Raw genomic sequence first — 19,416 nt, forward strand, 5'->3', positions numbered from 1 at the left:
TTCAGACACATTTTTTTATTAAATGCCCTTTGCAGTGGACAGCATTTTTGTTTTTTTCTTTTTAAAGCTGTGAAGCTCTTGTCCACTGCAGAGGACAAAAATGCATTGCTGGGTCTCAGGAGGATATGAGAACATTAACAGACTCATTGCATTAACCTGTGCTCTTTTCCTAACCTTAACCATCACCTAAGAGAACATTTCGTGTCCATAAAATGACTGCATTTCTTATTAGTGCATTAGTGCCTATAAAATGGACAACTTCCACATATGCACATCTCCATCCCCGCTGAAAGGTATATGTAGGTTTTAGAGCAATATGGTCCCATCCAGATAATGACTTTTTTCTCGGAAGGCCTTTCATATTTCAGAAAGACAACACTCAACCGCACACTGCATCTGTTACAATGACACGGCTTCATAGTAGAAAAATCTGGGTCGTGGACTGACCTGTGTGCAGTCCAGACCTTTCACCGACTGAGAACATTTAGCGCAGGGGTGTCAAACATGCGGCCCAGGGGCCAAAACCGGCCTGCCAAAGGTTCCACTCCGGTCCCTGGGATGAATTTGCAAAGTGCAAGTTAGGGCATCAAACTCAAAAATAATATCATAATAACCTATAAAAAATGACAACACCATTTTTTTCTCTTTGATTCTGTCCAAAAAACATGAAATTATGAAAATGTTTACATTAACAAACTATCCTTTAACAATAAAATGTGAATAATCTGAACAAATATGAAGAAATGAAGAAAATTAAGTGCAATTTTAACAATTTTCTGCCTGTTACTAAATGTTTTGTGTATATGTATAAATGATAAGTCGAGGCATATTGATAAAATTGTACTCATATTTCTTAACAAATTTCATTTTCTTCAGGTTATTCACATCCTTTTTGTTTGGATAGTTTGTAAATGTAAATATTGGCATAATTGAATGTTATTTTTTTTACACTAAAACAATTTGGAGTTCTCATTATTTATTGGGCTGTCATGTTATTATTTTATCGGTCCGGCCCACTTCAGATTAAATTGGGCTGAATGTGGCCCCCAGAAGAAAATGAGTTTAACACTCCTGATTTAGCACATCATGAAATAAATAATAAAGCAAAGAAGGCACAGGACTGTTGAGCAGCTGGAATCTTACATCAGACCAGACCACATACTACGACCAGATTTATGACAGATTTTTTTTTTCTGACCTTTACCAGGTTTGTAACATCTCATTAAATTCTAAGGGAGACATTTTGCATGAGTTTGAATTTTTCATGTTTGTTTCCTCCAGTATGATTCACTTTTTTCCCATAAATTCATGCTTAAACTGAGCAGTTTGCCTGTGTATTAGTTTGACTGTAAGAAAACAATGACTTGGCATGAATTTTCATAAAAAAAATAAATAAATAAAAGATGTACTTTCTGATGCAGTAAACTACCTCTGTGAAGTCGGTGTAGCTTAGATTTGTTACTTTTCTTTGGAGATGTAGCTTCAACTCTGCAGCCACACATGGATAATTTAATACCCAGCGGGGATTTTCCAACAAAATAACGCATCCACATCCTTTCCACTCCCCAGTCCTAACCATCACAAATCAACGTCTAACCCCAAAACCAAGTCTTAGTGTATGATCTGCACAGACTGGTGAGTTCAGGGTCCCCATCAGGATATATAAACCAAACCTGTGCACAGCCAGTCCTCGTCTTTGATGTGCAGTAGCATTATGACATCAGCAGAGGTCAGACTTACTCTGTGAGGCTTCAGCCGGAATCGGGCCTGGACTTTCTCTCTTCCATGTGTATTTTAAGGGAGTGGAGCCTTTTGCAGACTTGCAGTGCAGAGACACTGCCTCGCCGATCATCTCCCCTCCCTCCGCCCAGCACTTAGGCACCGACGGCTTCGCTGAAATCACACGGCATAATGGATCATTTCACGTTCGCTGACATTTACACTTCTTTGAAAAGAGCTGAAAGATAAAAAAGGAAGGACTCATTTTAATAATGCAAACATTTACAGCATAAAGATTGGTGATATCAGGATGCAGTTTAATCCAGAAACCCTGTTAAATTCATCAGGACTCAGTCAAAACTATGTTTCATTGCAGAAGATAAATGTCAGCATCAAAAGACTTTAAGAGACGACACGGCTAAAACATGGAATTCAGATTATATTACATGACAGCCTCAGATAAAAGTCCACAAAGCTACTCCATATCTACCATTTCATTCATTTACACAATAAAAGTGCCCAAAAAAACATATATTTATTGATTTTCCAGCCACTTCACACATGTTTATGTGAGGTTTTACATTACTCTTGAAACTTTTTATCTCTGCATTAAAAGCATCTCAAGCCTTGTCACTAATGTATTGCATCACTCTACAGATAGTACTTGAGGCACTTCCATCAACAGGAGTGTTTTTCTTAGATTATTACCCCTCCAGGTCACAGTGAACTATAGCCTAAGTGCTGAGTAGCAGCAGCTGCACTGGTTTTGATGGATAAATGGACTGTATTTATACACCGTTCCAAATTTGCAGACCTGAACTCCACTGAAAACCTCTGGAAGGGGATCAAGAAGAAGATGGATGGTCACAAACCATCGGATAAAGCAGAACTGCAGAGATTTGAGCTTCAGGGTGTGGATAAAGCAGACAACAGCAAAGTGAAGCACAGTGGAGAAGATGGCAACATGTTTGAGACGTTAAGACTGTCTTATTTAAAGTTTAACATCAAATTTACAATATTCAAAGACTGATTTTTTAAATTTCTTTGGACACTTTCTGCAAATAAACCCTCTAAATGACAATATTTTTACATAATTTTGAGAGTTCTGTTATTAACAGTGACAAGAAAGAATGGGGGAATGAAACAATGAGTCTGTTTACATGATCATAAATCTGAGAACTGGGAGTAATCACATAAATATAATAGTCAGATCTGACACGTTCACATGCACTTAAGAAATACGATAATCAAAAACCCTGGTTTAGACATATCAGTCCATTATCGGCTTTCTTTTGGAGTACGTTTGTACAAAGTGATGGTACACTCAATATTATTACACATTAAATGCATCAATGGTGGTGAAATCAAAACAGGATCTCTCATCATATTTTTTTTTTCTAAGGTTGTTTCTATGGGACTGGACTTCACCTCTTTATGTGTGTACTCTTAAAACAAACTTAAATTGAAATTTAAATCGAACATGCAGAAAAGAAGATCATGAAGAGAGGCAAGTGAAATGATAAGACGAAAAAACCCACAGAATTATATTCTATGGATAAAACTGTCATACACACAATGCTTTTATTTGCTTGTTCAATAAGGAGAATTAAAGAACTTATTTATTTATTCCCCATTCCTTCTCCAAAACTTAATCATTACGATTTATCTGCTTTCCTTAATTGGTTTAAACCTATATTCCAGTTATAGTAAATTTTGTCATAATAAAGTAATGTTTTGCCTCAGCCATCAAATATCAAAATAAACTAAAAGGTTTTATGTGCTTCTTCAGCAATTTGAAAAAAACACAAAAAAGCTGATTATTTTAGTAATGTGACAGATATACATATATAAATCTACATAAAGAAATCCACACATTCTGTATACACTGCTGCCCACAAACTTATGATAAAATATTTTGAATTATTTTTTCTCATGAAATGGTTGTGACAATGTGATTTATTCTTGACAAACAAAATGGGACTCAGTACATAATCATTGTACCTGGTCATCGTGTTGAGAACCACTGCTCTGTAGTCTGGTTGTATTTCACCGGTAAAGACGACACTAGGGCCATTTAGAACAGTTTCAGAGCATCTACTACAACAAAGGGTTAAACACCCCCAACATGCAGAAACATTTAACCACAGAATCTAATTAAACTGTACCAATAGAACACCTTTGATTGGCCGCTTAACGAAGGGGGCATGACTCTGGAGGCGGAGCTTGGAGCAAGGCGTCCTCTGTCTCAGCCGTTAAAATTAAACTCCTCCGCGTTCTATCGATACCGTTCCTGTTAGCGTCATTTCACTGTGTCAACCTGCTTTACTATTGTTTATGAATAATGTCCATGTCCTAGAATTACATTTAGTTGATGACGAGGCTCAGAGGCTGCGGCAGGTGGATCTAACACTCCTTTAACTACACCTTTAGACCTCTTTATGAGGTATTTTTCTCTTTGAATGCAAAATGTTAGTGCATATTTGATATTAAAGAGTTAATGCAAACAAAGCCATTTGTACTATGAAAAAACATAAAATAAAATGCAATGAAAAAATAGTATGAAAAAATAGTACGAAAAAAATAGAATCAAAGAATAAAGTGAAAGTGAGAGTCCAGTTTTGACCAGCTCTATATGTAAAGTGCCATGAGATAACTTTTGGTATGATTTGGTGCTATATTAAAAAAACTGAGTTGATTTAAATAGAACAAAATATTAGAATGAGAAAGAACCATAGTTTGTTCTCTACTCCAACGAGAATCCATTGTCCATAACTGAAATGATAAGTGATACCGGCGTTGCTCAATTCTTATCAGTTTCCATCCCTTTTCCACCAACAATTCCTGCATTGATCCAGGTTTATAATGTGTCAGGAACGACAGAAAATAGGACACAGTAGGAACCACATGAATCCCCCGTGAATGAGTAGAAGAGCCCTGCCCTCGTCGCCATGACAATGTTGAATGTTGTATAATAAGAAAAAAGAAAACTGCTGCCTCTGCCTTTAAGAATAAATAATGTCACTGCCTGGTTGTAACATTGTGCCAGAAAACAGGTGAAAAATACTGTGTCCTTAGTGTTGGACGTTTTTCTATGAGCAGGAATAAAAAGGCACAGAAAGCTCAAAAAGTCAGAAGACTCTCCAGTTCAGAGAACAGAGATCGCTCAATACTGGAGATTGATGAGTCAGTTCTGAACGTTCTTTCAAAGTACAAACTCCTAAAGGAGACACAAGGAGGTGGTTTGGGTGAAATATCTGCTGTCAAACTCAGTCTGGAGACTAAATGTGTCTTGAGTTAGAAGGAGGAATGGTGACCTATGCTCTAACATTACAACAGCTGAGAATAGTTAAGGCTGGAGCGGGTAACACATCCAAAAACCACAACGAAAAGCCTCAGATCAGTCAATGTTAACAATTATTATGATACGAGTCATATCATATGGCAGATTTTTGGTGAAACTTTTACATAATTATTGTGATTTTGAATAGAATAGAATAGAATAGAATAGAATAGAATAGAATAGAATAGAATAGAATAGAATAGAAATGACAGAGGGCACAACAAGATAACAACATGAACAATGCTAAAAACAAAATTAAAGATGTAACAAAAAGGAAATGACATGCAAAATACAACACAATGATAAAACAATGTGAAAGATGTACCAAAACAAAGAAGACATAAAAGATGGAATAAAGCAAAAAGAAAATAAGAAATGCAACAAAATGAAAACAATGTAAGTGTATGTGCCTGGGTATGTACATGTGTAAATGTATATATGTGTATATATGTGTGTATGCATATGTATATATGTGTATGTAGGTGTGTGTATGTATATGTATGTACATATATATGTACATATTGCTGCTTTAGACAAGGGAGTGTGCACTAATAAGCTATGCTTCTTCTCACTCCTTTTCAAATATGACTCTTTTTTTTCTTTTTTTGTGTGTATTATTATTTTTTGTTTCTTTGAATTTTCATTGTTATATTATGTTGTGCAAAGAATTCAATCAGTAGCAATCAGGAAGCTCGTATCATTTCCATGTTCGAAATAAATCAATAGAAGATAAAGAAAAATGTAAAAAAAAAAAAAAAAAGAAAAAGAAAAAGAAAAACACAATAACACAAAAAACAAATGAAGAGAACAAAATGAAAACAACATGAAAGACGAAACAAGGCTGGGGTACCATTAAGGAGGGGTGAATATGATAAATTCATGGGTTCCAGCATTTGTGGGGGGGGCTATAGAACAGTGCAGGGGGTCCAGTGGATACAGGTTAGAAGTTGTGAACATTTCGTGGAAGGTTCGCTGTATAATAGAGGCATAGAAGTCGGGAGTCAATCGTTGAAAGCATGTTAAGTTTCAGTGTCGTTTTACAGCAGCGGCAGTTAAGGATAGCTACCCCGCCACCCCCACCCTCCCACCCCCCCATCCCCACTGCTCTGACAGATTGAAGAGATACAGAATTTTATGAAGGCTCCACACTGTTTGCCTTTCATGGGGTCCAGAATTGGTAGCTGCGCCCCAGAAACAAGACATAACAAAATGACAAAACAATGTAAAAAAATGCAGCAAAACAATAAGGTAAAGATGCAATAGGATAAAAGTGATATAAAGGAAAAGAAAAGAAATGCAACGTAATAGCCACAATGAGTCAAAAATGATGTAAAGGATAGAAAATGTCATAAAATGCACAACATGAAACCAATGTAAAAGATATAAAAGACATGTGGAAGAAGTCTGTCTTGTCTGATTGACCTCTCATTTTAGTCTTTGTATTTAAATTAAATTGAATGTATTTCACCTGAAGTAATCCCTAGTCTAGGTCTAAAATGACACAATCAAGTGCAATCCTTATTCAAGAAAATGAAATTAATGAATAAGACTTGTGGCTTTTCTTCTTCATCCCACTCACCTCTGTAAGTGAAATTATCACCATATAATATAAAAACTGCTCTACATTCTAAAATAAAACTGGAGCACAATAATTATTCTCCTCATCTCAAACCCTACACTAGTTTCTGTTTCTGTTTGCCTCACAGCAAGAACGTCCTGGGTTCAATTCCTTTCTCACTAGAGTTTGCGTGGGTTCTCTCCTGCTTCCTCCCACCATCCTAACACATGCACAGATCAGTTCATTGGTTAACCTAAAGTTACCCATAGGTGTGAATGTGACAGTGACTGGTTGTCAGCCCTGTGATGAAGTGGTGACTTGTCCAGGGTGTACCCTGCCGTCACCCATGGGTAGCTGGGATAGGCTCCAATGACACCCCACCCCCTACCCCTAAAAAACCAAATGGCGACAAAGCAAGATTCAGAAGATGAATGAATGATTGAATAATAGAGGTGATATAAAAAAAGGAATTGTCCCGTAATTAGAAACAAAAGTATGCATCCCGTTTTGAACTGAAAAGGAACACACTTTGTCCCATATTACCATGAGAATCAAAAATAGTCTGTAAAATAATGGAATAATGATAATGGATTAAATTTGTATAGCGTTTATTTGGTCACTCAAAGCGCTTTACATTATTGACCCATTATTCATTCGCTCTCACATTCTCCCTCTGGTGGTGGTAAACTACATCTGTATCCACAGTTGCCCTGGGGCAGACTGACAGAAGCGTGGCTGCCAATTTGTGCCAACAGCCCCTCCGACCACCACCAAACATTCACACGCATTCATACACCAGTGTGAGTGGCACTGGAGGCAAGGAGGGTGAAGTGTCTTGCCCAAGGACACAACGGACTGACTAGGACAGAGGGGGATTTGAAACGCCAACCCTTCGGTTATTGGACGACCCACTCTACCATCTGAGCCCCGCGAAAATGTCAATGGAATTATTCCTTCCCCTCTCCTGCTCTGTGACCAATGAGCTGACAGCACACACATACACCAAATGACAACACAGAATCTGGCTCATCTCACTGGTCGAGATTCTGTTGCGAGGAATACACCGGAAGACAAGAGTCGACAATAAATCAACATGGCTGACTCGGACAACACCGATTTTTGGGTCTTGGAGTCGGACACTGCCGACAGTACGGGCTTCGAACAGTTGCGTGGGAACAGCAGAAAGGTGGAAGCTCTTCAGTCAGCTGACCTTCCTAACATCCAGCCTGTTGCGTGCTTTGCCCTCATTAGAAGTGAGCTCATTATCACTCATCATCAACTCTGAAGCAACTACTTGCTGCAGTAGGGGGTCAGACAAAATACAAATAGAAGAAATCAGCTATTTCCACATTATGTAGCATTGAGCTTTTGAGTTCAAAATAATAATAATAATAATAATAATCATTATTATTATTATTATTATTATTATTATTATTATTATTATTATTATTATTATTATTATTATTATTATTATCTACAACTGTACAGAAAGTGTTGTTTACAAGTTTCCACAGACTTTCCGTTTGCACTTCTCTTATTGCACTAAATATGCACTATTACAAGAATGTTCTGCTTTCTATTGTTTTCTATTATTTTATTCGATATTAAATTAAGCAAGACTGAGTTCTGTTAAAGAAAGATATTTATTTTAACCTACTTTAAATAAAGCCAGACAGAGTTCTGCTAAAATATATTTTTATTCTGTGAACTTCAACAAGATAGGTCTCAGAAATATATTTACTTTACTCTGTTACTTTTGTCATTTTGCACTAAAAATATACATTGTTAAATAATAAATTGTTTTCCATGTTTTCCTATCACTGAAAAACATGCATCTAATTAAATTCAGGTTTCAGTCAGAAAGTTTGAAAATTGTTTCACACACAAAAAAGACAAAATAAATTCAACACCCCGAGAGGAGTGAAGGCAATTGGGTCAGCTGGACCTGCCAACAAGGTGTCCCTTGTGTTTTTTCCAGGGAGTTGGTAACCCTAACCTGAACTTCCCACACAGTTTTCCTCCACTAGAAACTTTGACGCCAGAGTGAGATGTTTTCACCTTATACACCCCAAGACTGAATACTAAAATAATCACAATGCTAATAATAACAAGTGGTGCTAGGCACAACAAACCTCGCACATATTTCGCACATTATAAGTAAATGAGAAGATTTTAAAAGATCATAAAAAAATTTGAACTTTGACCTACCTTTTCAAAAATGTAATTACATGTGTTCTGGGTCACTGGCGATCTCTAAACCCAATTTGGTATGAATAGAACCAAGTGTTTTAAAGTGTTAACAAAGGAACAAACAAACCGAACCAAAAACATTAACCCTTGCCTCCCCTTTGGGGGGCGGGGAAATAATAGTAACTAGAAGCACTTGGAGAGTGCAGACCTCCGCCAAGGCACATCAGTGCCCCGGATTTGGATGAAAATTTCAGGAAATGTTGCTACTGGCACAAGGAACAAATGATTAAATTTTGGTGATGATCGGGGAGATGTGGGGGTGGGGGGGCCACGGGGGCCCACGGGGGCCCACTGGTCTGTCTTGGCGGAGGTCTGCACTGTCTTTTCTAGAAAAGCACTCGGAGAGCGAAGACCTCCGCCAAGATAGATCCCCCCCCGCCACCAATCACCACCAAAATTTAATAATTTATTCCTTGTGCCAGTATCAACATTTCCTGAACATTTCCTGAAAATCTGTCCATAACTTTTTGAGTTATCTTGCTAACAAACAAACACGCACGCAAACACACACACAAAGCAAAGTGATCACAATACCTCCTGGCGAAGGTAATAATAAAGTTAAGGTTAACTCACTTTATCATCTATCAGAAAATCAGTGTCTGCACATGAACTACTGTTGAAAACAACTGTTTTTAATAGCAGAGGAAACTGAAGGCTGAAAATGATAATAATAAATGGTCCCAGGCACAACAAACCCCGCCCCCTGCACGTATTGTCGCTCGGCATCGATCCAGCTGATGTCATCATGTCTATGTGTGTACTGATGTCAACATATCAATTGCCCCTATATATGTGCCAAGTCTGAAGTAAATTGAAACAAAATCGATGTTTTGATAGACATTTCAAATTTTACCCATTATAAGTAAATAGAGAAAAAAAGATATTAAAAAATTAATTAAAAAATGTAAACTTTGACCTACTTTTCCCAAAATATAACAACATCTATTTTGGGTCACTGACAATCTATAAACCCAATTTGGTATGAACTGAACCAATACTTTTGCTGCTACACTGTTAACAAAGAAACAAAGAAACAAAGAAACGAACAAAGAAACTGAACCAAAAACAATACCCCTTGCCTCCTCTTCGGGGGGTGGGGTAATAATAATAATAATAATAATAATAATAATAATAATAATAATAATAATAATAATAATAATAATAATCATCATCATCATCATCATCATCCTCATCATAACAACAACAATAGGAAGAAGAAGAAGAAGAAGAAGAAGAAGAAGAAGAATTCAGTGATAACAGTAATGTGCAAAATACAATGAAATGGTAGAAGTCAGATGCTTCCTGGTAATGTTGATTCAGTCTCCGCCTACGCTCTATTTCAACAATGTACGCAAATCTTTCATTGTTTTTAGTAACAAGGTCAGTACAAGCTGCAGAAACTTTTCCTCAGTTGTATTTAATAAGACTTTAAAAATGCATGTCATTCTGCTGCCAGTTTTCATTTCACTCACATCTGAAATCTGAACACTATGTAATTCATCATAAAATGACAAGTCCTCTCATACTGTCAAAGTGCTGAGAAATTTAGAGATAAATGCATGATTTAAGACTTAGTCAAATTTTTAATCAGTATCTACCGTTTAATGCTCAGATACTTGGACACAATTAGGGGAAGATAAGGCAAAATGAATAAAATCAATGCTAATCAGCTACTTAATATTGTTAGGTCAGAGATCGAATGTGTTTCTAAAACTACTCTCCGTATTTTATGACAAACACTCTTTTAGGGACCGTTGATTCCATTTGCCCAGATTTCCTGGAGGAGCTTTTTGGACCCAGGCCCTTTACTTGCTTAATAGTGTAACATCTTTTTAAGCGCTATTTAATAGAATAATCATTTTTTAAATTGTAGTAAATGTAAATGTGCCGGTGAGGTGACAGTCCTCATGCCCAGATACTGCTCACACATTCCAAACAAGATGAGTTGGTCAGGACTCAAGGGACATTATTTTATTTATACCGACAGCGCAGACTGAACGCACTGACAAATGGCCATCGTTCTCCTCTTCATCCAATAAATCCCATGAGTTACAACACATGACTGAGATATTATAAATAAAGCGTTAAAATGTTTCTCAGTCTGCAGTAAAACAGCAGAGAACGTGGTGAAAACATTCAAATTTGATTATTGCAGTGATTATTTTCCAATTTGCATTTGTGATGATAGTTATTTTAACCCTTTGATGCATGAATTATGAGAACTTTTGTCAAGTTGTTTTCTTGAGTGTTTTTATTCCTCTTTAGGCATAAAAAACCCAATGAGATTGATTTTTTTTTTTTTTTAACCCTTTCATGTATGAATTATGAGAACCTTAATCAAGAATTTTTCACTGAGTGTTTTCAGTCAGCTTTAGGCATGAAAAAAACAATGTTACTGAAATTTTATTTGTTTTATGAACCTATTTTTCACGGATTAACAAAAATATTCACTCAGCTGGACACCATGCGTTTAATTTTTGAAGCAAAGAAACATGCATTTACTGACATACTGTGTGAAAACTATGAAATAAATGTTTTTTTGATATCGCTAATCTGTTGTTTTCTCACATTTTAACATACTATGATAGTAGATATTACTCACTCAAATAATATGCAAAAAACAACAAAACACAACTTTTTTTTTTAAGCCTGTTAATTACAGTCTAATAACAATTATCAATTGATTTACACTCGAATATGTTACTGCAGATCAGGTTTCTGAAGAGCTGCAAATTTACAGTAATTGTATGAATGTCAGTATATGGGATGGTGCATAAGTGTCCACTGTGTTGGTTGATATGGAACTAAAACAACAAAACCCATGAATATAGAAGAGAACAGCTGGAGAAGAACTGTCCGCTGTAGTGACCAGTATGCATGAAAGGGTTAAATTAACCTATTTTTAATGGAGTTACAAAAATGTCCACTCAGCTGGACACCATATGTATTTAAAATACAATATTAGAAAGTGATGTACTGTGTGAAAACTATGAAACAAAAGCATTTTGATGCAGCTAACCTGATGTTTTCTCACCTTTTATCATCCTCTAATACTAGTTCTTACTCACTTCATAGAGATAATTTAAAAAAAAAAAAAGTTTTTCTTTAAGAAAACTGTTAATTACCGTCTAATAACAATTAACAATTGATTTACCCTCAGTCATGTTACTGCAGATCAGGTTTATCAAGAACATAAAGTTACAGTAATGGTATGAATTGCAGTGTATGAGATGGTGCATAAGTGTCCACTGTGTTGGCTGATATGGAACTAAAACAACAAAATCCATGAATATACAAGAGAACAGCTGTAGAATAGCTGTCCACTGGAGTGACCACTATGCATGAAAGGGTTAAAATGCATATTGTTTTTCCAAGTCAAACGTATAAGTTTAATCTAGTATTAAACAAATAAATATGAAAAATACTGTCTTTTTCATTTTGCATTTTTCAGTAAAAACAGGCTGAATATTTCATAAATGAACTGAGACTAAGGAGGAATTACACATATTTAAAGAGCTTATATATAATATTTCTAATAATATTATAAGATTTCTAGATTACAATAAAGATCTTGGAAGTTCTGCCAAAGATGATACAACAAAATGTGGAAACAATGTAAAAGATGCAATGAAACAACTCTAATATGAAAGATTTTGGGTGAAACTTTACTATGATTATTGCGATTTTGAACCACTTTGAAAGGACAGAACAAGATGAAAATGACATATTAAACATTTTTAAAGGGGCTATGGTAGTATTTCTACATTACAGATGATATTATTATACGATTTCTAAATTAGAATAAAGAGATATGAAATTCTGCCAAACATGATAACGTATTCATAGTAAAAAAAAAAAAAAAAAGTGTCAATTTAACTCTTACAGAGTTGAATTTAACTCTGTTTCAGAAAACATTTGGTCCCACTCAAAATGAGAATAAAATTTACTATATGGCCAATGTCACATTTTAATTAAAGTTTGAATTAATTCTATTCAATTCAGTGTCAAAATTAACAATAAAATGTGTAAAAAAAAAAAAATTAACACCGGTGTTTTTACACTGTTGAGACTATGATTACATTTTACAGAGCTATTTTTACTCCAAATTTAGTTAAAAATGACTCCAATAATCACCATTTATTACTACATTATTATCTGCATTTTGCATTTTTCAGTGATTAAGGTATTTTCTTTTATTTAATTCACTGATCACATGGATGTTCATAAAAGCTTTGAGTAATTCAAAGGTTTTTTTTTTTAATAACAAATTCAAAAAATCTGAACTAAAAAAGGAGTTTTTCAGAAAAATATAACTTTTTCTGAACATAAAAACAAGAGTTTCCATCCACTGTCATTTATTAAACTCCACGGGTTTTACTGGTGAATCAATGTTGTAGAAGATGACAGTGTTTCCACGTTCACTACGGAGCCTCTGAATATCCAAATGGGTCATATCTGATGATCATGAAAAGATGGCAAACTGTGTTTTACCTAAATTATTTACATGGATGAGTGGATCAGAAGTAGGGCTGCACGATATTGGAAAAAAATGACAATGTGATTTTTTTTTTACCCTGCGATTTATTGCAATATGAAAAAATACTCCGGAGGATATAGTTTCTGTAGTGCTGACATGAATGGTCAAACAAATTAATTGTGTTTCCTCTCATTGTGTCGACAGGTGTAAGACACTATTGACACAGAACATGTGTTTCAGTATCGTCCTTCTTGTAGCCCACAGGTGTCAAACATGCGGCCCGGGGGCCAAAACCGGCCCACCAAAGGGTCTAATCCGGCCCCTCGGATGAATTTGTGAAATGCAAATATTATAATGAAGATGTTAACAATCAAGGATGTGAAAATCATTTTAGGTCACTTCAATCTAAAGAGGGTCAGACCAGTAAAATACAATCATAACAACCTGTAAATAATGAAAAACGCTAATTTTTGTCTTTGTTCTAGTGTAAAAAAAAAAAAAGTTAAATTACACAAAAATGTTTATATTTACAGACTATACTTTTACAAAAAATGTGAATAACCTGAACAAATATGAACAATCTGAAACATCTTAAGAGATGTATGCAGGATTGTACCAATATTCTGCCTGTTACCAAATATTTTGTGTATTTGTAAATCCCCTGTGATCTGTAAATTGTGATGCACATGTATAAATAATAAACTGAGGGGTAATATTGTTAAAATTGCACTTATTTTTCTTAAGAATTTTCAGGTTGTTCATATTTGTTCATGTTATGTTGTGTTACGTAAACATTTTCATTACGGAATTTTGCTTTTTCACTCTAAAACATAGAGAAAACTTTGGTGTTGACATTATTTATAAGTTGTTAACCTATAATTTATATAATTTTACTGGTTCGGCCCACTTTAGATCATATTAGGCTGAATGTGGCCCCTGAACTAAAATGAGTTTGACACCACTGTTGTAGCCGAAATAATTCCAGAAAACTGACGTTGCTTTTCTTTTTGGCACCAAGTCTTGGTTTTTAGTGATTTTCTCTTGTATGTTGCTCATTTTTCAGTGTTGTTACCAGCGACTCCCTCCACGTGCAGGGGCGTGGTCTGTTTCAGCAAAGTGATTAAGAACACTTGTGATTGGTGGATTGCTGCGTGCAGTGTTTGTCAGGTACCCATGGTGTAATTAGATGAGAACACGTGGAGTTCATTTACCTCCTACACTGCAGGACCTGTGGTGTGACTACTGCGCACATGTACATTGCAATGACGACGCTCAAACAATACATTGCACAGCTCTAATTTAGAAGTTATTACAAGTTATTTTCTATCATTAGATGCTTTTGGCTGCCTCGGCTTTTACGGTCTTCAGGTACATTGCACAGATTTCCATGAGGGAAAAATATCTTGCTGCTATAAATCTCATCTGAAATACGAACCTTTGAATACAACCAAGGACAGGGACAAGGTTTTATTCATTTTCAACCTGCAGATATGAAAGTAAATTCCACATTTAGTAAAGCGTACTGAAGATAAAAACTGATAAAAAGCTAAAAAATCTGCTCACTGCCATAAGATCCAGAAGTTTCTTGTTCAGCGGTGTTAAAAAAATATGCTGATTTAAGCTATGGCACATCATCAGACTCAGCCAGACAATTAATAAACACTGAAATAGTACGCCTACTACCATCAAATGTATGAATAACTAATAGATTTTCTTCACAGTGGACGTTCTGGCCTGTCTCAGCAGGAAAACTACAGGAGAAATGAATTAAACAAGGATCAGCTTCAAGACATAATAAAATAAACCACAACCCTGGAAGTGATGCACCTACATGGAGCTGAGGGAATCACATCTGTGCATTTTCTGCTACAATGACTGCTGTTAACCCTTAGGGGACTGAGTGTAATTTGGCTGTTTTTGAGTACTTTTGATTTTGCCTTTATATACTACTGTATATAAAGAAATGTTTTACTATACCCATGTTTGGTTTCTTTTTTTCCAGCACAACTTCATCTATCTCATCTGCTTATTATTTTTCACTTTAACCTACTATATCAGCATAAAAGGCCAAAAAAGACAAAAAATATAAAATCAGATTTGAAAAATGTATATAATTTATTGCATAAATAACATAAAGTTGCTTAACGAACCTTTTCAAAGACTTTAAAAGTGAATATTTGTTCCAAATATTAGGCCTAAAATTAAAATTGTAATAAATTAAAACTATACTCAAATATTTGACATAAAAGCATATCTTTACCCCCCACCCCCCACCCCCTCCCAGTCATCCCGGTTTCCACATCTGGTCCAGGTGTGGTTATTCTCGCTCTTGTCTGTAATGCTAATGCAGTCTGTGGATTAGAATCCACAGATTCAGCCAGTCATTCCATTTTGAAAAAGGACAAAAAAATGACGTAGATATGGTCAGAAGTATAACCCCCCCCACCTCATTTTCATACTTTTACTCACATTTGTTCGATCCGGTTTTAAAACATCATATCTCCGGTTGTATTTTCTCTATCAACATCTAATAAAAAGTAGGAGAGTATTTCAAGTCTGCAGTTTCGATTGCATTGTCCCCAGTGGTCTACATGACCGACTTCCAACGCTATAACGTGTTGAAAATGTCATGTGATTGAGTCACAGGGCCGTGACCGTGGACCCCTAAGGGTTAAACAGGTGTATGCATTGGTTTTCATACATTTGTCAGGGGGGTTGTAGTGGTACGACTGAGTGCACTGCATGAGCAGGTTACATGATGCACTGGAAGAAATCAACAGCGTAGAGAAAAGTGGGGTGTGTGGTCTATGACATAATTATGTGAGTAAATTTGACATACCATACTTTCCGGACTATAAGCCACTACTTTTTTCTCACACTTTGAACCCTGCGGCTTATCCAATGATGCGGCTCAAGTATAGATTTTTAGGGGCAAACGGCCTCCAGGGGGTGCTCTAGCAGGAAGAGCAAAACCGAGACAGACAGGTGGAAGAGGTGATGTGAAGAGAAGTTTAAGCTTAACTTTAACAATCATTTTGCGTGTCATGCATAAAGCCTCATCACGGAAAACACACAAAGAAATGCATATGATGCAGCTTTTAAGTTAAAACCAATCGTTGTGTCTGTCCAAGAAGGAAATAGAGCTGTAGCATGGAAGTGCCATTAAGCAACAACGGAAGAGAGACATAGAAGGTGTGTGACAGAGCCTTTCTGAGGCTGTTCAACTCTGACACTGAAGAAGACGACTGCAATGGTTTCAATGAGCAGAAGGAAGATGAAGAGATCAATGACTTTTCTGGGTTTAACCAGCCTGTCACTGCCATTTTACTGCTGTGTTACAGGCACTGTTTGGAAAAAAGCAGTTAAGGTTTGGAAATAAATATTTAAATAATCTGTCTGTTTACCAACTTTCTGTGTAAATATCTCATGTTACAATGTGGACACCTGCAGCTTATAGTCAGGTGCAGCCTATATATGTACAATTGCTAAAATTTACTTAGGGGGTCAAATGAGTGGCCATTTTTGTCAAAAAAAAAGTTGTAAGAAATGCATAGAACTGTGTTGAAATAATGCTAATACATTTGTGCACAGACTACTGATATTATTTGTGAGTGGAAGCTCTATTTTCAGAAATATTGGATTTTGAATAGCACGTGTATGTGAAAACTTTTGCTGGTGGACGGACGTGACATTACCCATGATGATCTGGTCAGTACCAGTACTTTATTAGTAATAAACTTATATACTTACTATCGCTAATTCTCCTCTTATCCATAAATGTTAGTATTGTGGATCTAAAACAATAACAGCTGACACAAAAACACAAAATGTGGCAGTGGACGGATGTGACATGGTTGTTCCAGATCCCATCATACTGATGCTCGGCAGCCATGTCACTGTTTCCACAAATGATCCCTGTGCAAAAACTAGGATCAGAATTATTTATTGTATAGTTTATCATCATACTAAAGAGTAAATAACAATATAGAATTGTTATTTCTTTATAAAAATGCTTATTATTAGAAAACTGTTGATGGATCAGCACCATACTCCATATTGCAACCTGTAAAAATAAAACATGTGATATGTAGTATATAATCTTGTAAGATAAAAACTGGGGAATCTAAAAGAATAGAATATTTGTTTTTCAGGTAAATCCAGTTAAAATACAACTTGGCCATTTGTGACATGAAAATATAGCATTGATTGTGATGAAATTGGACATTTTTGACCTGAAAACACAGTTCATATGACCATCAACATATGGCAACAGAACTGAAATCCTGTAAATTTACATAACTTGCATTTACCAACACAAAGTTCCTTTGGGGATTCATTTATATGGATTTCTTATGCACAAAGACATAAAAAAGACCTCTAAGCAAATTTTAGCTGACAAATATTTTTTCTTTTAAAATTTGGTGGGTGCGGCTTACATTCAGGTGCAGCTTATATTCAGGTGCGCTCTATAGTCCTGAAAATACAGTAATATAAACCTAATCATAACTAACAGCATTAATGACTTATATCAATAAAATACAGCAGAACACACATCCAGAAATTGCAGATCTGATGCAAATTCTGAGGCAAATCTCCCTCCAGTTTGAATGTCCATGATGCTACTGACTGTAAGGAACACAACCTTCGTCATAAAAGTACATGTATGTATTATAATATGTATTTAGTATCTTTTAGAAGAGAAAATAGCTGCACCATTTCACATTCATCATGCAACCTTTCACACAAGCACTCTTAATATCCCATTAACGGCATTAACAGGAAAAGACTAGAAGAAAACAGAGCAAAAAAAACAGAAAAAAAGTAATTTTCTCTGTGTTTATTTCACTTAAAAGGAACACGACCGGGAGTCTTAAAATACTACAAAAGCTATCAGTCATCCCTTCCATCCATATGCCTTTAGTGCAACACTAATGAATGATAAGATAACACTTCTGTAGGTCTGGACTTGAAAACATGTCTGAAAATAGGTAGTAGAACATGATGAAACACAGATATTAGAACTGTACATATTGTCTTTCAACTTTTCCTGCAGATCTACACTAAATGGACAAAAGTATGTGGACACATTGAATTCAGGTGGTTCTTTTCTAAAAGGGGTCTGGGAACAAACAAAACAAGAATGATAAATGTCATAATATAGTTTTATATTGTGATAAATATCATTGCATTGGTTAGTTTGGTTTAAATTGTTATATTTGCTTTCAAAATGCCTAAGATGTTGTTTTTTTACATAATTTCTCTCAACATTGATTTGTTTAATCCATGACTATGATTTTAAATGTTCTGCCTCTAAAATTTTAAAATATTTTTATATATAAGAATATATATATAATAATATATAAGAACTGAATTAAGCAAAAAAAAAAAAAAAAAAATCTTGAAACAAGCCAAATAAATAAATAAATAAATAATCTGCCAATGGAACAAGTGAAAATGATCTTGGTAAGATTTCTTGTAATAAGATTTTCAAGATCTATTGTCTAAAAATAAGTTCTTATATCTCACTGAAAAGTTACGCTTTAGGTAATTATGTCTTATTTTAAGTGTGAGGAGATATTTTGACAAGAAATGATAAAAATACACTTGGTAAGATTTAGATTTTTGCGGTGTATCTACTATTCTCTGCCAGGAGTGTTTTCCTATTCTGATTCTTTATGTCCTGTATGAATTTTAATACGTCACAGGTCGCAAAGCTTAAAGAACATGCACATTAAAACATCCAACGGCTAAAAGTTACTTAGGGGGTCAAATGAGTGGCCATTTTTGTCAAAAAAAAAAAGTTGTAAGAAATGCATAGAACTGTGTTGAAATAATGCTAATACATTTGTGCACAGACTACTGATATTATTTGACAGTGGAAGCTCTATTTTCAGAAATACTGGATTTTGAATAGCACGCGTATGTGAAAACTTTTGCTGGTGGACGGACGTGACATTACCCATGATGATCTGGTCAGTACCAGTACTTTATTAGTAATAAACTTCTATACTTACTATTGCTAATTCTCCTCTTATCCATAAATGTTAGTATTGTGGATCTAAAACAATAACA

General features: G+C 35.3%; 1 protein-coding gene across 1 annotated transcript in view; it reads right to left on the reverse strand.

The window, feature by feature from the left end:
• vsig8a (V-set and immunoglobulin domain containing 8a) overlaps nt 1-19,416 on the reverse strand; it is a 77,662-nt gene that overhangs the window by 45,094 nt on the left and 13,152 nt on the right. Inside the window, exon 4 of the mRNA XM_030148357.1 lies at nt 1,741-1,893. Within this exon, the coding sequence (XP_030004217.1) occupies nt 1,741-1,893 (153 nt within the window). The remainder of the gene's footprint in view (nt 1-1,740; nt 1,894-19,416) is intronic.

This window comes from Sphaeramia orbicularis, chromosome 12, assembly GCF_902148855.1.
Source record: "Sphaeramia orbicularis chromosome 12, fSphaOr1.1, whole genome shotgun sequence".
NCBI lineage: Eukaryota > Metazoa > Chordata > Actinopteri > Kurtiformes > Apogonidae > Sphaeramia > Sphaeramia orbicularis.